At 39.7% G+C, this 27,868-nt stretch overlaps 1 protein-coding gene across 1 annotated transcript in view; it reads right to left on the reverse strand.

Annotated features, from left to right (window-relative positions):
- LRP1B (LDL receptor related protein 1B) overlaps nucleotides 1-27,868 on the reverse strand; it is a 1,140,323-nt gene that overhangs the window by 343,216 nt on the left and 769,239 nt on the right. The window contains exon 33 of the mRNA XM_063429375.1: nucleotides 1,505-1,645. Coding sequence (XP_063285445.1) covers nucleotides 1,505-1,645 — 141 coding nt within the window. The remainder of the gene's footprint in view (nucleotides 1-1,504; nucleotides 1,646-27,868) is intronic.

Below are 27,868 nucleotides of genomic sequence, written 5' to 3' on the forward strand. Positions count from 1 at the left end.
AAGCAGGCCACATTTGCATATGTTTCAACTAACAAGAACAACAGTGTTCAAGATTAGGTGTTTCTATATCAGAAAATGTTCTACCGCACATTGTCTGATGTAATGAGAGCACTGATTACAATATTTAATATGCAATAAATTATTTGAGATAATGTAGAAATTTTGAGGTTTTATGATTAGCAAGGAAACATATATCATAATTCTACTGAATGCATGCTTTTTAGAACTTTGTCCAAGAATCTGCTGTTTTACATGATCCTAAATTATTTTATGTAAACCGATTGTATCTTAAAATTGCTTTGTCATCAAAATGTTTCCCCCGTCAAACAGTATGACACTTTCAAAATTCAATAAATATATTTAACCCCTTAAGGACCAAACTTCTGGAATAAAAGGGAATTATGACATGTCCCACACGTCGTGTGTCCTTAAGGGGTTAAGAATGGAATGATCAAAATTCCACATTCTAAATGATCAGCAGGAAAATGTTTTCAAATGTGCTTTTTATTAATGATGACATCACCAAAAGAGTTCTCAGGCTAGCACAGTGTGTAATGCTTTACAATGCTCTGTGAGCTCTCTGTAACATCAGATTTCAGCATGAGAGAAAATTCATTCCCCGTGTATGCTGCTCAATGAGTTCCATAGCAGCCTGCCATAGCGCTCTTTCATCTTTCCTCTCTCTGATCAAACACACAGTGTTCAGTACAAGGTCTAAATGTGGAAACCTGTGATGATCACACCAGCAGTATTTAATATCTATAAGATATGTGATATGTCAAGATCTGACTAGGATATTTTGAAATCTGTGGGTTTGTTTCTGATTGATCCCATGTCTGAGGGTATAAGTAATAACATCACTGGGTCATGGATGAATGAAATTAGGTGAGACAGTATACATTTTGAGCTTTGTGCACATAAAATCTATTAGCATGGAGTAACAACACTTGGTTCCAGATAACATCCATAATCAAGTGCTGGATACATAGTTGGATAGAAAGTTGGATCTTCTTAGAACCTTCAGAGGAGAAGCTACTCATTGTGTTACATCAGTGTTGCTAGCATGGATATTGATAGGTATGTAAAAGCACACTGCAGGCACCAAAACAGTTATTATTAATGTTAAAGAATTGGCTTATATAACTACCTATTATATCTAAAATACTTCTATCTTGCTAATTACTATATCCAATGTCACAGCTCCTTTGTTGTCCCTCCTTAAGAACCTCCAGTGTCCAATAATAAATTTTTACATGCAATCAGAAAGAATAGAAAGTCATCTGAGAGTTTTAGTTCAATTAACAGCTTTCATAAGCAGTACTATGAGCCACAGAAAACCCTGGTATAAGCTGAACATGTGGCTGTGCACAGAGATCTTTGAAATTAGCCTGTTAAAAAAAGTAAAACTCCAGTATTAAAAATATATTTTTCATAAATATTAGAGTATTCCTTATATATATTGTTCCAGTATTTAGAGTTTTTAGCAGATACAACTATACATTACCTTGCTGAGTTTCCTTATCGTAGAGCTTCATGTGGACAATTCCTGATGTTTTATTTCTTACAACAGAAACATTCTTCCCATCTCTTTTGTTGCACGTACCAACTTGGCCAAGATTTTGATCTGCCCACCAGAGTTTGTTATCTGCAAAATATTTAATTATACATATATTTAAACAGCATTTTTAAACCCTTTAACTGTTTTATAGGGTCAGATAAAATTGCATAATGTTATCTGTACTAAAATAAATACACAATTAGCAATTATTCATCTGTACTCAAAAATACAAAACCATTAGAATATGAGCTACTTAAATATCTACATCATTTCAATAATGTATTGCTCAATCTACAAATATCTGGCAAGTCAGGCCATTGTTATTTAATACAATTGTGTGCTGATTTTTAGACTGCAAATATCCTATACACAACACAAATATACTACAGTACTATATAAAATATACCATGTACGTGTATATATATATTTAACTTTTATACATATGGAATTATTGAGATAATTATAGTATATTTGAAAATATTAGAAAGACTTCTGAAGTAGCTGAATGATGAGTGCACAATTCAATTTGCAATACAGTAAAATGAAATAAAAATTAAATATAATAACCTATGATTTTACCTATTTAAAAAAATAATTAATAAAAAACATTGACATCATATAAAAGAGGTTACAGAAGTAGAACATCAACAAGCAATAATAATAATAATAATAATAAATAGTGTGGGGAGGGGGGAAGGCATTGAAAGTCTTACAATGATTGGGGGCTTATTCACTGAATAGCACATTGTAGCAAACTGGAAACCGAATTGCAAACTTAAGACAAAATTACCTGAAAAAAATTTGAACTCAGTTATAGTCACAGTTTGGCTATTTTAGAATAGATTTTGCAATTCAGCTATCCATTCACCACAATTCACTTTTTATCTAATAAATCGTTTGGCACGTAACCCTTACTCGCTTAAATATACTTCAACAAAAAAGTGCATTCCGTTTTTTTGTCTTTTTTAAACTTCATCAAAATATCCCACAGAACTGTGCAATGGTTGTAAAACCAAATTAAACAAAAAAAAAACAGTGACAAAAAAAGGAAAACAAAGGGGGCCTGTCAATGCAAGCCTGCAGTGCAAAGGCAATCGGTATACGTATACTACAGATCTAGAGCAGGGATAGGCAGCCTTCGGCACTCCAGTTGTGGTCTACATCTCCCCCGATGCATTGCCAGCATTATGACTGTAAAAGCCTTATGGGAGCTGTAGTCCAAAAAAGCCATAGTGCCAAAGGTTGCCTAAACCTGGTGTAGAGCAATGTGAAGAGAGAATGCTAGATGCTTTGTTTATAGCTATGAAACAAAATGTATCTTTATTGTTGTCTGAGATGTCTGAGTTCACTGTATAAAAATAAGATACTAATATCATGAGCAATAGTACAGAGGGAAGACTAAATTGTAGAGATCTGACCCATTTTCTATTTCATAGAAAATAAGTACATTGCACCTAAAGTTACTGTAACTGAAGCAACAGAGAAGCGTATTTCACTGAATATATTTGGTTTTGTCCCTTAAAATCGATTTTCTGACATTTCTAGAAGAATTCACTATATTGTCCCTCTATTTCGGTTACAGTAAAGTGTATTCTCTTGTTTCATTAGTTTGCAGAAATGCTTTGCCAGTTGACACAGACAAATATAAAATGGTACCTTTGGAGACAAGAAATAAAGAGAGAGATGGCAGGTTAAATGAGATCATACTGACCAAGATGGATCAGCGAAGGGATATTGAACTCATAATAGACCAATTATTCATAAAGTTGGGCAAATATCTATGGTAGCAAATGGTTATAAAATGAATAGAATGTCAGGATGCACAGCTAAAAGAATAAAAACGATAAGCAAATAACATTACGTAACAATTGTAGAACAACCTATATCAAATATGATATCAGCACACCATTTGCTGGGGAGCTAAAATTGAATCCATTGTTCAGACATCGAGTTCAATGAGTATAAATGGAGCAATACTGATTTAATTCTCACTTAAAAGATGACAATGAATTTGTTAAATGTAAAATTATATGTTTGCAAGGGGATTGCTTTGGCGACAATTTACTGATAAATTAATATTTGATATCACACACAAAAAAAATAACTGGAAACTGAAATGTACATTTATCTTTAATTGGATTTTATTTATTTATTTTAAGTTTTTTCAGATGAATGATGTTGTGTGGAATAGAGGAACTCTGTAAGTTAAAGAACTAAAAAAAAGTTCTTGAAAGCCACAAGTCCTGCATTGGTAAAGCGGGTCAATAGTTGTACTAACTACACTCACTAGAAAGCCATAAGAACATTATGCTACCATGTTATAAAGAATATAATTTTTGACTATAAGTGGCCTCTTGGCCATTAACATGTTGACTACTCAAAGACTTTTAATATTTTTTTTCCAAGGCTTAGACTGTATTTTAATGATGATGATAAACAAACGTTGATTAGATTGTGGATTCTTAGAAGGATTATGCAAAACTTTATCCTACAAAATATATTGAATGACTCTATCTGTAGGGTGAAATATTTATGGTAGAACAATATATAAAAAGTTAATAGCAGAAGACTTTAAAGGTTAATTTTAAATAACATTTAATAAACAATATTTTTCATTGGAATATTAATGGATTATATGGTGTCTGAAAGATGAATGATGGCGTTTATACTTAACAACTCTGTGAAATTTGCGAGAATGTATATATCATTTGCAGTGTAACAAAGAGTTGATACCTATTTCACTTTAAAGCAGCAACAATACTTATAATGTCAGTGTCAATAAGAGAGGGGGGAATTAACTAATGAAGAAAATAACATTTTAGAGAATAAAGAGATAATGGATGTAAGGAAATAGGAAAGAAAATGTCCTGTTGTATGCACCATCACGGTATTGGTGAATACTGTGGACCACCATGATAGATGTTATTATGGAGAAGTGTGAGGTCTTTATGAAAAGTTAAGGTCAGACACTCTAACTTTACATCACTTTTTCTAGATGAAATAAAATCTATTGTTTTAGTTGTTTATGTATTGATGTATTCATCTCTATCCTGTATTCCATGTGAGTTAGAGATAGGGGTAAGTAAAACCAAACCAATAGTTTTTTTAGTCTCTTTCAAGCTGAACCCTAATACTTTGTAATACTTTTTTTTCCCCAGGAAAATGTGCTTTTCAGTACTTTTCAAGTCTTTGACATTAATAGCCCTATATGTTCTTCCTTCCATAAATACGGTGTCAAGAGGCCATGTATCTAAACTTGGGACTCAGTATTTCATAAATATGAAATTCCCAATTCCTCAACTTGTTTAATGAACCACACTGTGTATATACATGTCCTGTTGTCCCAAAGGATGTGTGTATATGTCCCTGCTGGCTTGCTCTTGTCCTTGTATGAAATATACTGATTCCTGGCAAGAACTACCATAAGATTGTTTTGCTTTAACTACCTTGGGGCCTGTGTTTCTAAAGACTAGCAAGCATATCCTACTGGGGACATTTGCTGTACTTTCATATTATCCATCAAATGAACATTTAACCCCTTAAGGACACATGACATGTGTGACATGTCATGATTCCCTTTTATTCCAGAAGTTTGGTCCTGAAGGGGTTAAATTGATCTGAGAGAACACTAATAGAGCAGTCCAGTATAGTAGAAGCAATAAATGAGCCATAGTTTGACATCTATGACATGGAATGAACTTGTCATTCGCACACATATGGTCACACATATTTTTTTAGAATTACATTTAAAAATATGTGTGATAAATATATAAATTGTATCTGTGTACAAATGGTCAAGCAACATGTACTCAAGACTTCAGTCAAGATTTAAACATATCTCAATTAAGTTCCAATAGTGATAATGTTAGAACTGGACCATTCTGGGACTTAAGGATTTGATTGCTCTAGATAACTGCTACTCAATCAATATAATCCCCGTACCTTATACTGCAACACTACAAATTGAAACTGAAAGAGGAGTTTAAAATATGAGACACTTAAAACAAATAATTTTAATTGAAGATGATTGGAAATGTGCCTCCATTGAATTTAGATGCATTTTAGAATAAATAAAGTATTTGTTAAAAATCTCACTATTAAACTATGAACCATAAAATATGTTTTTATGTGTTTTCATTTTTTTAGCTAAAGTGGAGCAATGATTTTTTTTTCTTAAGTTGAGCTAAGAGGCTTTTACCTTACTTCAATTGAAAAAGGTCAAATGTACTAACATAATTAAGAATACAAAATGAAAACGATGCTTTGAAAAGCAAAGCAATTAGCCATCACATCATGATCTTTGTAGTTCCTCATTTAGATATGTTCACAGATGTTGCAAGGTACTTATTTTTTCAAAGATATACAGTATGTTACTTAATAAAAGCAATGCTAGTGTTTTCCCGGAGCACTAAAAGTAGGAATTCAAGGTGAATTCAAAGTGAATTTTGAATTTAAGGTGAAAATAGACTCTATAGTCAGCAAAACAACGTTAGCAACTGACACAGTTTTTTTTTGTAAATCATGCCCCTGAATTCTTTGTCATTTAGGAGTTAAATCACTTTGTTTATGCACTTCCAGTCACAGCCTTCCTAAACACTTCCTGTAAAGAGTCATCTAATATTTACACTTCCTTTATTTCAAATTCTGTTTAATTTATCATTTCTTATCTGGTATTAATAGCTTGCTAGACCCTGTGGGAGCCTCCTTTGTGTAATAAACGTTCAATTTACAGAGTAGGAGATAAAAACCTCTACAGTAAGTAAACATATGATTAAAAATGAAACCATGTTGTTTTCATGTATGCTGTTTGAGTCACAGACAGGGGAGGTGTGGCTAGGTATGCATAAACAAAAAAAAGTGATTGTACTCCTAAATGGAAGTGAATAGAGCAGTGAGACCGCAGAGACACGATCTATACATAAAAACTGCTTCATTAAGCTAAAGTTGTTTTGGTGACTATAGTGTCCCTTTACGTTCACTTTGACTATAGTGTTTAATTAAATTCACTTTGGTAACTAGCCTTGTTAGAATCATAGTTGTAATAAACATTATAATCATGCAAAGGTCTGATACAAAAGTAAAAAAAAATGTTTTATTTTGTTATAATGGATAATAAAGCAAAATACAATTTTGATTCCTCTGTCTGTTGTTTAGGGTCAGGGCTCGAGTCCTGCAGGAACGCGTGGGAACGGCGTTCCTGCACTTTTTTTAGAGCAGGAACGCCGTTCCCGTTTGTGGTCCTGCAGGCACTCAGGGGGCAGCAAAAAATGCCGCCCCCAAATGCCCCTGTGTTTCCCCTGTCATGGGGGGCCCAAGAGGTGGCATAATGGCCACCTGAAGGACCCCCCCCGGCCGGCTCTTGTCTCGCCGTCAGACGCGGCGAGGGAGCTGTGTTCTCTCTGCTCCCTCTCGCCGCGCGCCGTTTGCTGATGCTGGGAGCCGGAATATGACGTCATTTCTGGCTCCCGGCATCAGTAGACAGCCCGCGCGGCGAGAGGGAGCAGAGAGAACACAGCTCTCTCGCCGCGTCTGACAGAGAGACAAGAGCCGGCCGCACTGAAGCCCCACTGGACCCCAGGGACAGGTCCACGCCAGCCTTCCAGGTAGGGAGGCTGGGTGGACATTTTTAATTTAAAAAAAATATGCAATAATTCTTGTGTATATGTGTGTGTCTGTGAGTGTGTGTATGTGTCTGGGAGTGTGAGTGTGTGTGTCTGGGAGTGTGTGTGTCTGTGAGTGTATGTATGTGTGTGTGTGTGTGTGTGTGAGTGTATTTATGTGTGTCTGGGAGTGTGTGTGTGTCTGGGAGTGAGTGTGTGTGTCTGGGAGTGTTGTATGTGTGTCTGTGAGTGAATGTATGTGTGTGTATGTGTCTGGGAGTGTGTGTGTGTGTATGTGTCTGGGAGTGTATGTGTGTGTGTGTGTGTCTGGGAGTGTGTGTCTGGGAGTGAGTGTATGTATGTGTATTTGTGTGTTGGTGTCTGTGAGTGTGTGTGTGTATGTGTCTGGGAGTGTGTGTGTCTGGGAGTGTGTGTGTCTGGGAGTGTATGTGTGTGTCTGGGAGTGTATGTGTGTCTGTGAGTGTGTGTGTGTCTGTGAGTGTGTGTGTCTGTGAGTGAATTTGTGTGTCTGTGTGTGTGTTTGTGTGTGTCTTTGTGTGTCTGTGAGTGTATGTGTGCACCTAAGTGTGTGTGTACGTGTTTATATATGCATACAAGTTTTGGTTTTTTTTTGGTGGTGGGGTGGGGGTGGAACTCGAGTGAGTTCCCACATTTTATTCCCCAGGACTTGACCCCTGTTTAGGGTACAATATTGCATTTTTAGAGGGGAAAACACTATAGGGATATATCCCACCATTATATATAAACATAGAAATATAGAATGTGATAGCAGATAAGAACCTTTCGGCCCATCTAGTCTGCCCAATTTTCGAAATATTTTTCATTAGTCCCTGGCCTTATCTTAAGTCTAGGATAGCCTTATGACTATTACACGCATGCTTAAACTCCTTTACTGTGTTAACCTCTACCACATCAGCTGGAAGGCTATTCCATGCTTCCACTACCCTCTCTGTAAATTAATACTTCCTGAAATTATGTTTAAACCTTTGCCCCTCTAATTTAAGACTATGTCCTCTTGTGTGATGTGTATGATGCTAATTTGTAGAATAGGCATGTAACAATAACAGATAATGGCAGATGAGTGTAGGCAATAAATGCTTTCATATCAATAGGCCGATGTAATACACACACACACACACACACACACACAAACACACACACAAAATAAGCAGGCAAACTATTTGGCTAGTAAAGAACATTATAATTTAAGCAGAAAAAATGCGAAGAATTAAGAAGCTGCTTAAATGCTCTTTTTAATCAAAACATTCCTTTATTTATTAGTGCTCATTGATGAAAAAAGGGATATGAAAACCTAAATGAACACAAAAAGTTTTTTATTTTTTTATTTTGAGAATTTAATGAAATAGGGATTAATTTCCAATTCATTATGTCCCCAATCAGAAGCAGATTACAGAATGTTTTTTTTTAATAATTATTTTTATCATGCTATTATTACATATTCACTCACAGTACACGTGCAAATATGAATAAAATATGAAAAAACAATCACACTCACTCCTTGGTAGATATGTAAGTATTACTGGTCCATGTGCAAACACAAGCTGGATACAATGTCATATCTTACACATAAAACATTTAATTTGTTGTAGCGGTAGAACACATTTTCAGCCTCTATGATGGCCCTTTGATCTAATGCTCTGATGATCTAGACCAGCTGAGAATGCACCCAACACACAAACACACATGCATTTCTATTATATGATGAAACATATATATTGTCTTAGTTCCCTAGCTGTCTTTCATTTGCAATAGAACTCACATTCACATAAATGTAACAGAGATTATTTATCAATGTAATATGTATAACATAGAATGTGACGGCAGATAATAACCATTCGGCCCATCTAGTCTGCCCAATATTTTTCAATATCTTTGTTGTAGTATCCCAGATGGATGACACTCATCTCTGTCCAATATTATATATGTTATTAGATTCTAAATCATATACAGCCTGTGCTAATGTATGTCAAAATGCTATTATATTTTTTTAGTTCACAACATTTTTTTTCCCCATATTTATCTATTTAGTGGCTAATTCTGTTCATGATTATAACCCATCTAGACCTTTGCGAATTGGTCATCTGTGTCTACAGTAGAGAGTAGATCTTCTGTACCCACAATTAAGCCAAATTAATTTAACATAATGTTCTAAATTTGATTAAACTGCACTGCTGTGTATACCTCATCTTGCCCCCATTTAGTCATTCTTTGTTGCCATGACAACTCATTCACACTGAGCAATAAATGATGAGGATGATCATATACTTGGCAAAATGTCTTTTATAAGCCTGCTTGTTATCCAATAACACGGCATGAATTGGGATTTTTAGAAATGATCTAAGGCAAAATTGAAATTACAGCGTGGTGGGGGATGTACTGCTAAACAAAGATGTCAACTTAAATGTAGCACAATAGGAGTTAAATTACAGATCTTCAGATAATCAGTAACACTAAATGCAATTAACATGAATTTTTCAGGAGCATGATTATGTACAGATTTTCATGAATCAAACAGCAGAATAACTAACGGAAATTAAATCCTACAAAAGTTTGATATTATTTGCACACTAGCTCCAAAATCATATGAAATAGAGTTCACAAAACGTCATTTGATAAATTGTAACTGAATAATCTGACAGCAGTGTCTGCTGGAATGGCTATGTGTGATTAACCCCTTAAGGACCAAACTTCTGGAATAAAAGGGAATCATGACATGCCACACATGTCATGTGTCCTTAAGGGGTTAAAGAACCAGTTACGTTTTAAACTTTCCTATTTCCAATAGCAATAAAAATAGTGAATTATCCTCCGTAACAGAAGCAACTAATTATAAGCTGCTATTTTGGTTAAATCCGTGAGTGTTTGCCAAAGACTTTGAGTTCCCTAAAGACTTTTACTATATTTGGTGGTTTGTTTTTTCTGAAGCCCTCAGCATACTTGATGCTTTTAATTTCTTAAAAAATTATAGTTAAATTATTATTTAAATATCCTGTTTTTTGGGACATTGACTTCTGCGATTGTTATACATAAAATGTATCATATAACACAATTAGTAAAACATTTAAATATGTTAAACCCTAGCTTATTTGTGTAAATGACTGTATTTATATTATTGAAAAGATAACTATACATATAGATTTTTTTAAATGTGAACATATTTATACATAATGATTGTGTTAACTTTTAAGTAGGAAACAATTCACAAACAGAGTATACAAATTACGATTATAGAATGATATTTATTGTGTCAGGGCATGATTCCGGATGACCTTAAACATGCCACTGCAGTACCTATCCTGAAAAAAGTTTCTTGACCCATCCTCCCCCTCTAACTATCGTTCTATATCCCTGCTCTCTTTTTCCTCGAAGCTTCTGGAAAGACTTGTCTTTGCCCATGTGTCTCACTTGACCCTCCATCAATCTGGCTTTCGCCCTCTCCACTCTACTGAGACTGTTCTTATCAAAGTTACTAACAACCTAATTGCAGTTAAATCCAAAGGCCACTACTCCATACTAATTCTTCTTGACCTCTCTGCTGCCTTTGACACCGTTGATCATGCTGTCCTTCTACAAACTCTTCAATCACTCGGTCTCTGTGACTCTGTCCTCTCGTGGTTTTCCTGTTATCTCTCCCAATGCTCATTCAACATCTCCTTTTCTAATGATGCCTTCTCCCCTCGTCCTGTCTTGGTTTTAGTCCCCCAAGGCTCTGTCCTTGGTCCTCATTTATTTTCTCTTCATACTGTCTCTCTTGGCAAACTTATTACCTCTTTTGGATTTCACTACCACCTGTACACTGATGACACCCAGATATATCTCTCCACCCCAGACCTCTCCTCTGCTGTCCTGCAATGTGTCACTGCTTGCCTTTCTTCCATCTCTGACTGGATGTCCTCCCACTTTCTGAAACTCAATCTTTCTAAAACTGAGCTCCTTGTCTTTCTTCCTCCTAATACTGATCCTCCTCTTTTGCTCTCCCTTCAAGTTAGTGGTATCCACATCAGTCCATCCTTGCAAGCGCACTGTCTTGGTGTCATACTTTACTCTGGCCTCACCTTTGAGCCTCACATCCAGGATGTTGCCAAATCCTGCAGATTCCATTTATAAAACATAGCCCACATCCACCCCTTTCTTACACAAGATACTACCAAGGAGCTTGTCCATGCTCTAGTAATTTCATGCATGGATTATTGTAACCCTCACCTAATTGGTCTTTACAAAAGCCGTATTGCCCCTCTACAGTCTGTAATGAATGCTGACGACAGACTGATTTTCTTCTCTAGCCGGTCCTCTCAAACCTCATCCCTCTGATAGTCCTTACATTGGCTTCCTGTATCCTATAGGAATCAAGTGCTAACCCATTCCATTAAAGCACTGCACAATTCTAGCCCCTCTAATATCTCCTCACAGATCCATAGGTATGCCCCTTCCCGGTCTCTCTGCTCTGCCTGTGACCTTCTCCTGTCCGCTGATCACACCCGCATGGCCAATTCACTCTTGCAGGACTTTTTCCTATGGAATAGCCTGCCTACTGCCATCAGACTCTCCCCTAGTCTTCAATGGTTTAAGAAGCGCCTTAAAACCCATCTATTTAGGAAAGCTTATGGCCTCCCAGACTAACCTCTACCTCACATACCTGTATCTTGCTCCCTCCTAAAGGGCAGCACTCTACTCTCTCCTCCACCTCTACTGCTCTCCCATCTTATTTGATTGCTATTTCCTGTCCTAATGTGTTTTACACCCCACCTCCTATAGAATGTAAGCTCGTTTGGGCAGGGCCCTCTTCAACCTATCATTCCTGTAAGTTTTCTTGTAATTGTCCTATTTATAGTTAAATCCCCCCTCTCATAATATTGTAAAGTGCTACAGAATCTGTTGGCGCTATATAAATGGCGATAATAATAATAATATATAAACCACTAGTTTTGCAGTTTGTTGACAGTTTGTTGAATTTCAAGTATTTGGGGGCTAAAATCCTTTTGTTACTGAACTCCAATTTATTGTAAGTAAATGTGCTCAGTCATAACTGCCTGCATTTTTCAAGAATGAACAATTAAACAGACTTCAGAGGTTATTTTTATTGTTTTATATATATGGATTTAGCTTGCAGTACTAAGATAAATTATCAATTGTAATTACAGTTACTTCATTTTACAATTTTTCAACAGATGCTTTAGTTCTATGTTTGTGATCTCAAAAATGCACCTTCTATGCATACACAGATATTCATATCTTGTCTTTTATACATTGAACTAAATATTATCGTCACTTAAATGCTAAATTTGTATTGATACTGACTGTTTTGAGCGTGAGACACCATTAATATAATTTAGCTTTTTGAAAGCACACAAAAATATATTGGATTGATGTCATTTTCTTGAAGACTTAATTTCCCTAAAGTCTGAATTACCCTTTTTATATTTTGAAAACATCTTGTTTTCAAAATCAAGCATTCAATAAGTACATTCTAAAACAAAAGTTAAAATAATTATGTATCATTAAAATGATTTTCTCTTTGACACATTTCGTAATTAAACTTCTGATCTAAAGCAGAACTTATGATGATAGTACATAAAAAATAAAACAATTCTAATTAAGAAAACACATCATACATTTTGAATATCAAACAAAGTAATTATTGTATTTATGGCCATGTAAATGTTGGTTTGTATTTATAATATCAACATTCTTAAAAGAGAAACTATCATAAGAATTAAAAAATGTGCGTTTAAGTTCTGTGGAAAATAATTAACAATGTTTTGAGACAAGCAGTTTAACATTAACATAGCCAAGCTAACATTGCATATTTTACTTTTGAGATTTTGGAAAGCAGTTTTAATGTGGATTTTGATGGGCAATTAGTTTTCATTAATGGTGGTTTGAGCACTTAGAGAAGACAACTATGTACTGTACTTAGAACTGGGCAAACTGCCTAGATATATTTCATATATTAGTGTTAACAAAATGAATAGTGTAATGGCAATTAGAAGATTGATGGTTTAGAAAATTTCGGTGTGTGTGTCTTAAGTTCTTCGAACTAAGTTGCAATTCTCTGTAGAAGAGTTGCTTTAGTCAAAAATATAAATTTGAAAAAAAATATACATTTCTAAACGAAGTTAAACCAAGAACAACATGGGCTAATTGATTTTTTCTATTGTAGCATTTCATACCATTGAAAGCACTTGAACAAAAGAGAACATTAGATACCTGTGAAGACGTATCTTAAAATAAAACTAATGCTATTTACTGTGGTCTAATGACAACTTATTTTCAGAGCCCAAAATACAAAATTTCAAGATGATTTTCCTTATTGGCTTGACAATTAAAAGGTCATCTAGATAGATCTGTGTTTATATATATGTATATATGTGTTTATATATATGTATATATATATATATATATGTATATATATAATCATCTATAATCAATATGGCAAAGGTTTATCTTTGCAATACAAGAAAAAACAGAGGTTTAATATAGGTTCAATTATGTAATTAAGACTTTATTTATAGAAAGGAAAAGGAAAAGCTATATCAACCCATTATTTATTTGTTCTATCAATTGAACAGATCGGAAAAGCAATTATTTTTTTAATTTAAGATAAAGTACCATTTGAAGTCCTTCACCACAACTGGAATAAAAAATATTTTTTGCCGCCATAGGAAGAAACATATTTGCTGCTCCTTGTATATTTTATTACTCTCATGTGTAAATCAAAAATGCATGTAGAAGCATGACAACATGCATCAAAAAATGCAGTTTATTATGTCTAACTGTAAAAAAATATACAATAAATGCATACACAATCCATCACAAACAGATGTGACATATTCTTCAAATGGTAAGTGTATTATAGATCAGTACACTTAAGCCCATCTTATAGTGGATGAGAAGAGAATATACATAGCAGCCAAGAATAGTAAGAAACAAAAAGAGGGCAATTGAGTACAAATACATTAAACACCCCAACATTTCAGTTGTATTGCCTTTATCAAGGGAGGATCCTCACTGACTTGTCTAACCAGGCTGTGTTAGCAGGTCGATGCTGTAGAATGCACTCTGAACAAGTCCTAACACTCCTGCAACTCATTTTGTCTGTCCCAAGCAGATTGGTTTCTGGGCATGTAGCTCCCATGTTGCATGACTCAGGAACCTCGGTTGACAGAATGGGGGTTATAGAGATAGTTTTTTGTATAACTTCTAGCTTGTGGACCATGTTGAGTCAATATGGCCCGCTAAAGGACTACTGCCTGCCATTATGGACTCTTTGCAATCTGGTTGTAACGGATCGACGGGCACACCGACTGTGTACCTCCAATAAAGGATGCTCCTAGCACTTCCTGAGGGCTCCAAGCACTCCAGCAGACACCATAACCACCGTAGACTCCTTTAGAAAGCAAGACAGGAACAAGCTCTTACAAGCGCTCACTATATCCGAACAGCGCTCAGATCCCACAAACACAGTCAAATCGCCATTGGGTTAAAGTTTAGCAACAAGTTCCAACTGGTCTGGCAGTGTCCCTGGGACAACGCCCTGCTGGAGAACAATAGACAGGAAACGGGGGAGCGGCACACCTTCTCATGTATTCAAAGGGGCAGAAAAAGCGTTTCAAAATTCAATTAGCCCAAATAATGCTTACACAGGGCAAAGTCTCCCAGGGGCCATAGTCACATGGCAGGAGGCTGGCAATCAGTCTTCTCCAATGCCCAGTGGCGAGGCTGGTTGCGCCACACTGGTCATCTGCTGCTTGACTTTGTTTAAAACATACTCCACCTGACCATCAAGCACCTGTTACATATGCCTACCTGACCACCAGAAAATTTACACCCAACACATAGCCTGTCTCATACCCCTACCTTCATCCCTTCCCTATCTCCCATATACTGTGGCCCCTCTTCCCAATCACCTATCCTCAGATACATCCCTCACATCCCTCTTTGTATTTGTCCCTTAACATTTTAGAATGCAAGCTTAGTTGGGCAGGGGTTTCTTCAACTGCTGTTCCTGCCTGTCAAATGTATTTTGTCAAAATTAATATTTTGTCTTGGTTTTTCTATTGTTTAGCACTGTGTACTATGTTTGCGTTAAATAAATAAGTGTAAGTGTAATGGTATTTACCCATCAGTTCATAGTAACTGGCCACACAGGGTTAATTGTGATGCCCATAGGGTCCTTTGGAACAACACAGATAGTTTTTATGGTGACTTTACCATTGGAGTGTGGGGTTAAAATGGCATTTAGGGACTCATAAAACATGATTTTTTATATTGTTTGTCACATTTCATCTGAAAAAGGGGATTTTGTATCCAATGGGGTTTTGCATTTGGTGTGTTTTATACGTCCGAATGCATCTTCATCTTGTAGATTTTCCATGTCATATAAGATACTGTGTTAAGATGTATGTTTTCCATACTCAAGATGCTTTGAAGAATGTAGCTATTTACATTCACTTTCTCCTCTCCACTCTCACCTTCCAATTCAGCTACTTTTCAACCCTGTCACTTATTCTGGTTTTATACCCCAGCTTCTCTAGGATTTGAGCAGGGCCCTTATCAACCTTTTGTTCATGTGAACATTTTTAATAATTGGCTCATTTATTAATTCCCCTAAATATTGTAAAGTGCTGTGGAATAAGTTGGCGCTATATAAATTCCTGTAATAATAATTAAAAAAAAAAAACTCAATAGAACACGGTATTTGATCACGTGTCTTCCAATATTTCTAATGTTTTCCAATACCTACTTTTTTAGGCATTTTGAGGTTCTATGATAACTGATTTTATGATTAGCATAATAAATCACATAATAGTCTTTAAGTGTGCCTCAAGAAGAGTTTCCTTATGTTATCCTAGACATCTAAATTAAACTTTTAATGGTGGGGTTTATTTTTATCCCTCATGATTAAAACATGACTCATATTTTCAGCTTTGAAGAAGGCCATTAACGATCGTATATGGAAAAAAGTAAAAAAAAAATTATCTCCATTAATAGTGTATGTTAATAAATACATTCCCACTAATACGTTGCTTAATTAAAGGATTCAGAAGAATTCAGAGAAAGAAAAAAGATGTATCACACAAGGATTATTTAAGGCTTGAAGCATCAAAAAAGGACATTTAGCTGTACTTCTCAATGAAAGCTAAAACTAAATCTCATCTAGAAGCACTTAATTCATTATCTGCTATGTAATTACACAAAAATAACACACTACCAAACCAGGAGACTATTCGAAACCCTCGTACGCTACATTAATATAAAGGAACACATATTTTTTTTATTTTTTAAATCTGCATACAATCACTTGACTTGTATTATTAAATGCAATAGTCTTACAATGTGGAGTTTGCAGATTTTATTTTATAAATACAGAAAATGAAATCTAGGTAAATCTTACAATACTCAATTTATTTGTAATTGCATAGTTAATAATGTAGAACAAATTGCCAATTTTCCCCCTGGCACTCACATTATATCACTGATGTAATTAAACACACCTCTTAAAGTCAGGCAAATGGGAAGTGTTTGCAGACAGGAATATTTACCTGACCCATGTGTTATATTGTGGCCATGTTTTTAGCACCTATATGTTAATTCTTCCTATTTATTGCAATTATATAATTTTTTGATATACATGATTGTTTGTCATGTCCTTGGAACAAGTCAAGAAGAATACTGCTTGATCAATCCAAACCAAGAATAAGGTAGTATTCAAAGGATGAGTTCATTTTGGCTTGGCTACTGATGTATCTCCAATGTATATCAAGGTATAAGGAGTAAGTGTATTTTAATCAGCGCTCCACTTAGGAGATTGGTGGTGGATTTTCCTTATTTCACTGTGTTTACGTTTGGGTGGATAAGAGAGATTTCCACATCAGTGTGGTAGCTGCTATAAGATTGACATTTCCGGTAATTGTTTAAGCACCTATCTTATACACAGAGCACCTTTTCTGCATATCAAGGTGAGACAGGTCCCTTATGTGTCTAAGGCTAGTATCTACAAGCTATATTTTGAATCTTAAACTTACACTCTAAGGACCAAAACCTTACCAAAAACATCTTTATCAAGCCTGTCAAACTTGCGGCCCATGGACTGCATGCTGCCCACGGGCCACATGTTGCCCACAATGAATATATTTGCGGCCCGTCTGACCTGGGGCCGCTTTGTGCTGTGGCTGCGACTAGCTGCAGGACAGGAAAGAGCTTTCCTGTCTGATCCTGCCTTCCCTCTCATGGCCACAAGAGGGCAGAGTGGCTGTATGTCTGCAGAGCAGGCCTGCCACTACCCCTTCCTTCCTGCTTGCAGTGCCAGAGGAGCATATCACCTGCTTGCAGAAAAGAGCTGGAACTGGAGGATGGGCGGCTCATCTTAAGGTAGGAGAAGAGGGGCTTGAGTGACCTTCCTGTGTAGTGTGTTACAGTTGGGAGGAGGGGCAGTGTATTAATTTAAGGGAGGGAGGGGGCACTGTATTCATTTAGGGGAGGTAGGTGGACAGTGTATTAAATTGGGGAGGGAGTGCAGAAGTGTATTAGAGTGGTGGGGGGGCATGTGTTAAATTGCAGGAAGGACAATGTATTAATTTGTGGGGGAGGGAGTGGGTAGTGTATTAATTTGGGGGATTGAGGGGGCCAGTGTATTAAATTGGGGAGGCAGTGTATTAATTTGAGGGAGGGAGGGGCAGTCTATTAAACTGGGGCAGTGTAGGGAGTGGGGCAGTGTTTTAGAGTGGTGGGAGGGGGACAGTGTGTTAAATTGGGGGAAGGCAGTGTATTAAGTTGGGAAGTGAGGGGGAAGTGTACTAAATGGGGGGGAAGGAGGAGGCAGTGTATTCGAGTGGTGATGGGCAGCAGTGTATTAGAGTGGTGGGAGGGGGCACTGTGTTGATTAAGGGGAGGGCAGTGTATTCAATTAGAGTGGAGGGAGGGTAGATTGGGTGAAGAGGACATTGTATAAGAGTGGAGGGAGCGGGGGAAGTGTATTGGATTTGGGGTTAGTGTATTAGATGTGGGGCAGTGTATTAAAATGGGGGAAGAGGGCAGTGTATTAGATTGGGTCTGCATGGAGGCGCTGAATGATCCCCGTGGAGATGCTAATTGCTTTTTGCCACACATGCACAATAGTCTCCCAATACTTTCCTACGGGAAAGCATTGGGTTGGCTGAGATCATCAAGTTTGATGATCGTTTATTTTATAGTTTTTTTTGGTAATGTTTGAGGTAAAATGGCTAATTTTATTGGATTCTGTATTGTTAGTGGCCCTACATACAATACATTTCTTACATCTAAAAAAAACTTTCATAGCTGACAATGTTGATTTCTTTTTAATATCTGCTGATCTGGTAAAATTATTGGTTAAAATAGATTTAAAATTGGGAGCTCCTCTAAATATAATATTGGGCATATTAGGGATGATCTTTTTTAGTATATCAGATTATTATACTTATTTAGTATATCAGAGCAAATCCTATCACACTTACCCTCACTATTGTAAATTAGACTCTATCTTGGACTTTTTGTTTGTATTTTTATATTCACGGTTTTATATCATCATAGGATAGAGTATATATTGCTCTACTTTTATTGTCTTATCAATATCTATTTTATCCCTTACCCCTTGGCGCACCCTATTGTGTTTGTATTTTTATTAAATATCTTGACTAGTCAAATAGATCAAAAGGGATGGACTTGATATTAGAAATTAAATAACGTTTTTTTTTTAATAAAACAGCTCAGAAAACACATCTGTTAATGTGTTAAAGAAAAAAATAAAACCAAAACAATCATTCAGTTCAAATATTGCCTAGGGTTATTCTCAGCAAGGACATTTTTAATAGAAAAATAATAGAAAGCATCCAACAGAGTACAAGTTATACATGAATATTTTTGCTTTGTTTCTGCAATGGTGACAAATGGGGTATAGCTCATCAGCTATCAGGTTCAAAAAGAAAAGAAAAGTAACTCTGCACACAGGGGTCTTACATCAAGCTGTTTTTATTAGTTTCATATTGTTTCTCACTGGTAGTATGTCAAATGTTTTTTCTTTGAAGTGCACACTAGATGTCAAAAACTTTTTTATCAACTTCAATTTAACTATCTTTCATTAATTTATGTATTTACTATTGCTCAGTTACATCAGCACCTGTTTAAATATAAAGTAACATTGAATTGTTAGTATTAATGGTATTTATATAGCGACAGCAGTTACATAGTTACATAGCTGAAAAGAGACTTGTGTCCATCAAGTTCAGCCTTCCTCACATATGTTGTTGCTGTTGATCCAAAAGAAGGCAAAAAAACCTAGTCTGAAGCGCTTCCAATTTTGCCACAAACTAGGAAAAAATTCCTTCTTGACCCCAAAATAGCAGTCAGATGTCTCCTTGGATTCAGCAGCTATTACCCCACTAATTAGAAATTATATCCCTGTATATTATGTTTTTGTAAGTTTTATCCATTTGCAGTTTAAACATCTGTAGTGACTCTGACAAAACCACCTCTTCAGGCAGAGAATTCCATATACTTATTGCTCTTACTATATAAAAACCTTTTCTTTGCCTTAGATGAAATCTCCTTTCTTCCAGCCTAAATGTGTGACCTTGTGTCCTATGTATAGCCCTGTTTATGAATAGATTTCCAGATAAAGGTTTGTACCAGCCCTGAATATATTTGGATAAAGTTATCATATCCCCTCTCAGGCGCTTTTTTCCAAACTAAACAGATTTAATTTTTTTAACCTTTCTTCATAACTAAAATGCTCCTTTCCTTTTATCAATTTTGTAGCTCGTCTCTGGACTTTTTCTAGTGCCATGATATCTTTCTTTAGAACAGGCCCCGACAATTGCACAGCATATTCAAGGTGTGGTCTTACCAGCGATTTATAAAGAGGCATGTTAAGACACCTTTTGTCTTAATAAGTAAATCACCGTTTAGTCCACCTTCCCCTCTCACCGTATCAAGTCCTTGTTCGTATACTGTATAATCCACGAACCATAACCAGGGGAAGTAGTAACCTCTCGAATAACGATATCCACCAAATGGCATAAGTTCCCAATAATAGTCCTTAAGCGTAAATAAGAATCCCCCCAATAACGAGACTGAAGCTCCGTGTTGAGGGTCAAAACAAGATCTGAGGACTGGAACATCCAGCCTGCTTTTTATTAGGAAAAGGCACACACAGGGCACTCCCAGGGGGAGGATGAAAATAACCAATTATACACAGGGTAACACCCCCACCTCTCCTCCCCTCAGATAACCACATAACACAATTATACTGTACAATAATTTACCCCAGTTCTGGATGTACCCCAAAACCAGGGGGTACACCTTTAAGTCCAGCACCGCTTGAAAGGTCTTGGTTAGGGGAACACTCTGTCCAAATCTCAGCCCATTCGGTTAAGGGGTTCGGGAGTTATGGATGATGGAAGTTTTGACCGACTGCACGGATCTTCTAGCCGAAAAGAGTTCCACAAGTTTTGGCCCTGCAGTCGGTCTCCGTTCGCCGGTTAAAATCATACGAAATCCTTGTCATCCACAACTATCTCCGGGTTCGATGGATTCCCCATAGCTGATTACAAGTAACTACCGAATGGCTCGTCGTTCGGTAGTTCCAACACGAATTTCTGGGTGTATGGAGGTCTCAGCGGTGTTCGCCTGTTTGGGTATCCGTTTTTAGTTCCACGCGGTCACAGGCAAACACCGCTGTTCGCACGCAAGATGGCCGCGAACACGTGCAAAAGTCCCAAAATGGCGGCCACCCATATGTTAGACATGGAGTACGTGCGAAATGGGGTGAACGGCTGGAAAACATGCTGGAACGGTAAAAACATGTTTCATAACGTAACAAATCAGTCCTTTAGACGGATGGCCCAAAACAGTCGAATCCCCTAAAGCACCAGACAGACGGATGGTTCCGTCACACGGCTCCCCCCTTGTGGAACACTCCGGCAGACCCGGCTTGACCCTGTGGCGGGTCAACTTGGGGATGTCCGGACTAAGAGGTGGTGGATATGTCGGTTTGCCGTGATAAGCCATCCGCATTTCCGTTCAGCTTACCGGGTCTGTAGCTGATAGTAAAGTTGTACGGTTGTAACGCCAAGCTCCATCTCAGCAGTCTCCCATTGTCGCCTGAGACCCGGTTAAGCCAAACGAGTGGGTTATGATCTGTTACAAGGGAAAATTCTTGCCCATACAAGTAGGGACTTAACTTTTTCAATGCCCAGACTAGGGCTAAACATTCTTTCTCAACTGCCGCATAACTCACTTCTCGGGGTAGTAATTTTCGGCTGAGGTATGCGACAGGATGCTCTCCTCCATCTTCCCCAACTTGGCTTAACACAGCCCCCAGTCCATACATGGAAGCATCTGTGTGAACGAGAAAGCGTTTGTTAGGGACTGGGGCATCCAAGATAGGGGCATTCACGAGAGCTTGTTTCAGTGCCTGGAACGCAGCTTCACAAGCCGGGACCACAGGACCTGCTTAGGCAAATTCTTTTTCGTCAGATCTGTCAGGGGCTTAGCAATAGAGCTGTAGTCAGGAACGAAACGTCGGTAGTACCCTGCTGTCCCTAAGAAGGCCAATACCTGGGTCTTAGTAGTGGGCGTGGGCCAGTTAGCCACCGCTTCTACTTTGGCGGGCTCTGGTCTCTGGTTCCCACATCCCACTCGGTGACCCAGGTACTGTACTTCTGCCATACCTACATGGCACTTTTCTGGCTTCAACATCAGGCCAGCGGCCCGGATCTTATCCAGTACTACCCCTATGTGTACCAGGTGTTCCTCCCAGGACCCACTATAGATCGCTATGTCGTCCAAGTATGCACAGGCAAATTCTTGGAAGCCATCCAGGAGTCTATCCACCATCCGTTGGAAAGTAGCCGGGGCATTCTTCATCCCGAAAGGCATGACCCTAAATTGGTACAGGCCAAACGGGGTGACGAAGGCCGACTTGGGGATAGCATCCTCGGCCAGGGGAATCTGCCAGTAGCCCTTACATAGGTCTATGGTGGTCAGATAACGTCCCCTGGTCCCCTGGCAATACGATCCAATAATTCGTCTACCCGGGGCATTGGGTAGGCGTCAGTGGTAGTCCGCTCATTGAGTCGCCTATAGTCCACACAGAACCGGGTGGTCCCATCTTTTTTAGGTACTAGGACTACAGGCGAAGCCCAAGGGCTGTCAGAGGGTTCGATGACCCCAAGCTGGGTCATCTCCTGTATCTCCTTCCGCATTCCATCTCGGACTGCTTCCGGTATACGGTAAGGCGGCTGTCGTAAGGGGGCCTGTCCAGGGGTCTCTACCTTGTGTATAGCGAGGTGGGTGTAACCTGGCTCCTGGGAGAAGGTTGCTTGCTTCTCCCATAACAACTGTTTTGCTTGGATCCTTTCTGTGGGGTTTAACCTGTCTCCTAACTGTACGAGGGAGGTGAGGTCAGTCTGGGGGTCCCTTTCCAATAGATCAGGGAGAGGCAAATTCTCAGGGTCATCTGTAGCTGGGGCACATACGGCTGCAATGTTCTCAGGTCGTTCTTGATACTCTTTCAGCATGTTCACATGAAAGGATCTCTGGACCCTTTCATCTGAACAGCTGGCTATCAAATAGGTAGTGTCGCAGATCTGCGCCACTATTTTGTACGGGCCTTGCCAAGAGGCTTGCATCTTGTTGGCCTTCACAGGTTTGAGCACTAATACTTTTTGCCCCACCTGGAAGGCTCGCTGTCGGGCACCCTGATCGTACCATCTCTTCTGTTTCCCCTGGGCCGCCCGGAGATTCTCCCTTACCATCAGGGACAGTTTCTCCATGCGGTCCCGAAGTTCCAGAACATATGGCACTATGGGGGTCCCTTCTTGCTCAGTCTCCCCTTCCCAGTGTCCCCGGATGAGATCTAGGGGTCCGCGGACCCGTCTCCCATACAGTAACTCAAAAGGGGAGAACCCAGTAGATTCCTGGGGCACCTCCCGGTATGAGAACAGGAGGTGCAGCAAGAATCTCTCCCAGTCCCTGCAAGTGTCCGTAAAGGTCCTCAGCATCTGTTTGAGGGTACCGTTAAAACGCTCGCAGAGACCGTTAGTCTGTGGATGGTAAGGCGAGCTAAGCAAGGGTTTAAAGCCACATACTTTCCACAGCTGCTGGGTGAGCACCGCAGTAAATTGGGTTCCCTGGTCGGAGAGGATCTCTTTAGGGAACCCAACCCTGGTAAAAATTCTAACCAGGGCATCAGCAATCGTCTCTGCCTCTATGTTAGACAGCGCTACTGCCTCTGGATAGCGAGTGGCATAGTCCACTACAGTAAGAATATACTTCTTGCCTGATGGACTAGCCCTGGCCAGTGGACCCACAATGTCAACAGCTATGCGGGAAAAGGGCTCCCCTATAATAGGCATCGCTGTTAGTTTAGCCTTAGGGTGGTCCCCCAGTTTTCCTACCCGTTGACATGTGTCACAAGTACTGCAATATATCCGCACAGCCTGGTTGAAGTTGGGCCAAAAGAAATTCTGGGAGATCCTATAGGCTGTGCGACGAGACCCTAGATGTCCTGCTAAAGGGACATCGTGCCCTATCCGCAGAAGCTCCTGCCGGTATTTCGCGGGCACCACCAGCTGGTGATTCTGCGGAGGGGCTATCTTCTTCTGGGAAGGTTTCGGGATTCTGTATAGCCTGTCCCCCACCCACTTATACCGCTCCCCGTCTATCCCTTCCTCTCCAGCATCTGCTCTGTCCCTGTACTTTTGTAGGGTAGGATCTGCCCGGGTTTCCCTCCCAAACTCCTCTGGGGAATCCCAACGTAAGGGGGTCTGAGCTAAGGTGTCAGTCGGGGAAAAGGGTCTTACCTGGGCCTCCTCGGCAGGTGGGCTGGTTCCAGAGGCACGGGTCTGAGAGCGAGTAGTCACTGGGTTAACGTCCAAGGGGCCCATTGGAGCATAGGCCGAAACCAAAGGGGCCAAATCATTCCCAAGAAGCACATCCGCGGGCAAGTCTTTCATAACCCCAACATCCACGTGTCTAGCGCCCACTCCCCAGTCTAGGTGAACACGGGCAACAGGTAACCGGAATACGGCTCCCCCTGCTACCCTCACGGCCACTGTGTCTCCGGTGTGCTGGTGTTCTGAGACCAAGTTCTTTTGGAGCAGTGTCATGGTGGCTCCTGTGTCTCTAAGTCCATTTACCACTCGGCCATTTAGTTTCACAGTCTGCCGGTGTTGCTGGCGATTGTCCTGATGGGCGGCTTGCACCGGGTCGGCTTCGTGCAAGATGCCCCAGAATTCCTCCTGCTCTACACAGTGAGCAGCAGGCTGTGGTGGTCGCTGATTCGGGTTGGCTGATCTCCTCCAGGACTGAGCTTGGTTAGCGTGGTTCAGTGGACACTCCGGGCGCTTGTGTCCCAACTGTTTGCACAGAAAGCACCGGATGGGTTGGGAATAATCCCTGGCATTAAATTTGGATGGCTGCACATAAGTATTGGTCGGTGGTACTACTGGGCTGCGATGCACTGGGGGTTGGTAGGTTGTTGGAATCGGAGGGGCTGCTGGTCGGTATTCCACTCTGGTCGGAACTTTAACAACGGTATTGTCCAGTTTGCGAGCATCCGTATATTCGTCTGCCAACCGGGCCGCCTCGGGTAGGGTAGAGGGTTTTCTATCTCTGACCCACTCCCGGACCCCGGTAGGCAATTTCTCAAAGCAGTGTTCCAGTAAGAATACCTGCAGCACCTCTTCCCCCGATACTGCTTGGCATCCTGCCATCCAGTGGGCTGCAGTACGGTGAACTCTGCAGGCCCATTCCACATAGGAATCGCCACTTTGCTTGTTGGTTTCCCTGAAGCGTCGTCTGTAAACTTCTGGGGTCACCGCATACCTGGCTAGGAGCGCATCTTTCACTGCTCGATAGCTGGTGATCTCCTCCTCTGGGATGGCCCGAAATGCGTCACTAGCCGGGCCGGATAATTTCCCAGAGAGGATGGTGACCCATTGGTCTGTGGGTACCTGATGGAGGGCACACTGCCTTTCAAAATCGGCCAGGAACCCATCGATCTCTCCTTCAGTTTCAATAAAATTTTTAAATGCAGCAAATGGTACCTTTTTCCTTCCGGAATCGTTATTGGGTACCTCTGCTGCTGCAGCTCCTCTTCCTTGGAGCGCTTGGTGTGCTGCTACTGCGGCTTGCACACGTTCTACAATGTCTGCTGAGGGGTTGGGGCCAAAGTGTGCCAGCCTTATTTGCACTGCCCGGTTAAATTGTATTTCCTCGGGTGTTAAATCCAAACTGCTGGGCACATTAGCGCTCTCCGTTCCCTGTGTTGCATCCATTTCTCTTAGCAAAGCAATAATTTCCCGTTTCTTTAAATTGCTTGCTGATCGACCTCGGCGTTCTATTATGTCCTTAAGAGTAGCACGTCTTAACTGTTCATACTGCATTTCTTTCCTTCTGTGTTGTGGGATTCATCCCGTCGCTTGCCACCAATTGTTAAGACACCTTTTGTCTTAATAAGTAAATCACCGTTTAGTCCACCTTCCCCTCTCACCGTATCAAGTCCTTGTTCGTATACTGTATAATCCACGAACCATAACCAGGGGAAGTAGTAACCTCTCGAATAACGATATCCACCAAACGGCATAAGTTCCCAATAATAGTCCTTAAGCGTAAATAAGAATCCCCCCAATAACGAGACTGAAGCTCCGTGTTGAGGGTCAAAACAAGATCTGAGGACTGGAACATCCAGCCTGCTTTTTATTAGGAAAAGGCACACACAGGGCACTCCCAGGGGGAGGATGAAAATAACCAATTATACACAGGGTAACACCCCCACCTCTCCTCCCCTCAGATAACCACATAACACAATTATACTGTACAATAATTTACCCCAGTTCTGGATGTACCCCAAAACCAGGGGGTACACCTTTAAGTCCAGCACCGCTTGAAAGGTCTCGGTTAGGGGAACACTCTGTCCAAATCTCAGCCCATTCGGTTAAGGGGTTCGGGAGTTATGGATGATGGAAGTTTTGACCGACTGCACGGATCTTCTAGCCGAAAAGAGTTCCACAAGTTTTGGCCCTGCAGTCGGTCTCCGTTCGCCGGTTAAAATCATACGAAATCCTTGTCATCCACAACTATCTCCGGGTTCGATGGATTCCCCATAGCTGATTACAAGTAACTACCGAATGGCTCGTCGTTCGGTAGTTCCAACACGAATTTCTGGGTGTATGGAGGTCTCAGCGGTGTTCGCCTGTTTGGGTATCCGTTTTTAGTTCCACGCGGTCACAGGCAAACACCGCTGTTCGCACGCAAGATGGCCGCGAACACGTGCAAAAGTCCCAAAATGGCGGCCACCCATATGTTAGACATGGAGCTCGTGCGAAATGGGGTGAACGGCTGGAAAACAGGCTGGAACGGTAAAAACATGTTTCATAACGTAACAAATCAGTCCTTTAGACGGATGGCCCAAAACAGTCGAATCCCCTAAAGCACCAGACAGACGGATGGTTCCGTCACAAGGCAAAATTATATTTTCATCCCGAGAATTTATGCCCCTATTTATACATGAAAAAAACGCACTTGCTTTAGCAACTGCAGATTGACATTGCATATTGCTGCCTAATTTGTTTTCTATAACAATTCCCAAATCCTTCTCGTGTGTGGTTATCCCTAATTCACTACCATTTAGTGTGTAAGTTGCTTGTGCATTCTTAACCCCGAAGTGCAGCATAACTTTGCATTTCTCTACGTTAAATTTCATCTGCCATTTTAGTGCCCATTCCCCCAATCTATCCAAATCCTTCTGAAGCAAAGCAATATCCTGCTCACATTTTATTACTTTACAAAGTTTTGTGTCATCTGCAAACACTGATACATGGCTTTCAATGCCTATTTCAAGATCATTTATAAATATGTTAAATAGAAGTGGTCCCAAAACAGAACCCTGAGGGACACCACTTACCACTTTTGTCCAGCCTGCAAATTTACCATTAATTACAACTCGTTGTACTCTATCCTTAAGTTCTTTACAGTATTGTGAAAGTGGGAAATTTCACAATAAATTAGACAATTACAAAATTATATAGGAACAATAGGTAGATGAGGACCTTGCTCAAATGAGTTTACAGCCTAGAGAACTTTAGAATGAAGACACAATAGGGCAGCAAAAGGGGACAGCAACCAAATAAAGTGTAAAAGTAGCAGAACTAGAAGGAAGAGTTGAGTATGACTCTTTAGGTGAGAGCAAGAGACAGATTTGTGACATAGAAGTTACTTTAGGGAGGCCATAAGCATTTGGAAATGATGGGTTTTGAGGGATTTCTTGAATGATTGAAAACTTGGAAAGCGTGTGATGGAGGTAGGCAGGCTATATCAAAGGAAAGGAGCCACGTGTGAAAAGTCATGCAAGCATGAGTTTATAGTAAGGGTGTGAGCAGTGGACAGATGAAGGCCATCGGCAGAGCAGAGAGACCTAAAAGGTCCATACTTATAAATCAGTGAAGAAATGTTACAAGGGCTAGAGTTGTTTAGAGATTTATGGGTAAGGGTTAATATTTTCAATTGACATCTAGAGGACACATTAAGCCAGTGTCAGGATCTAGAGAGGTGCGAGGTATGTGAGGAGCACCAGGAGTGAAAGATCAGCCTAGCGGCAGCATTTATTACTGATAGTAGTGGGGCAGTATGGCTTCTGTGGAGACCAATT

Source organism: Pelobates fuscus, chromosome 8 (assembly GCF_036172605.1).
Source record: "Pelobates fuscus isolate aPelFus1 chromosome 8, aPelFus1.pri, whole genome shotgun sequence".
Classification (NCBI taxonomy): domain Eukaryota; kingdom Metazoa; phylum Chordata; class Amphibia; order Anura; family Pelobatidae; genus Pelobates; species Pelobates fuscus.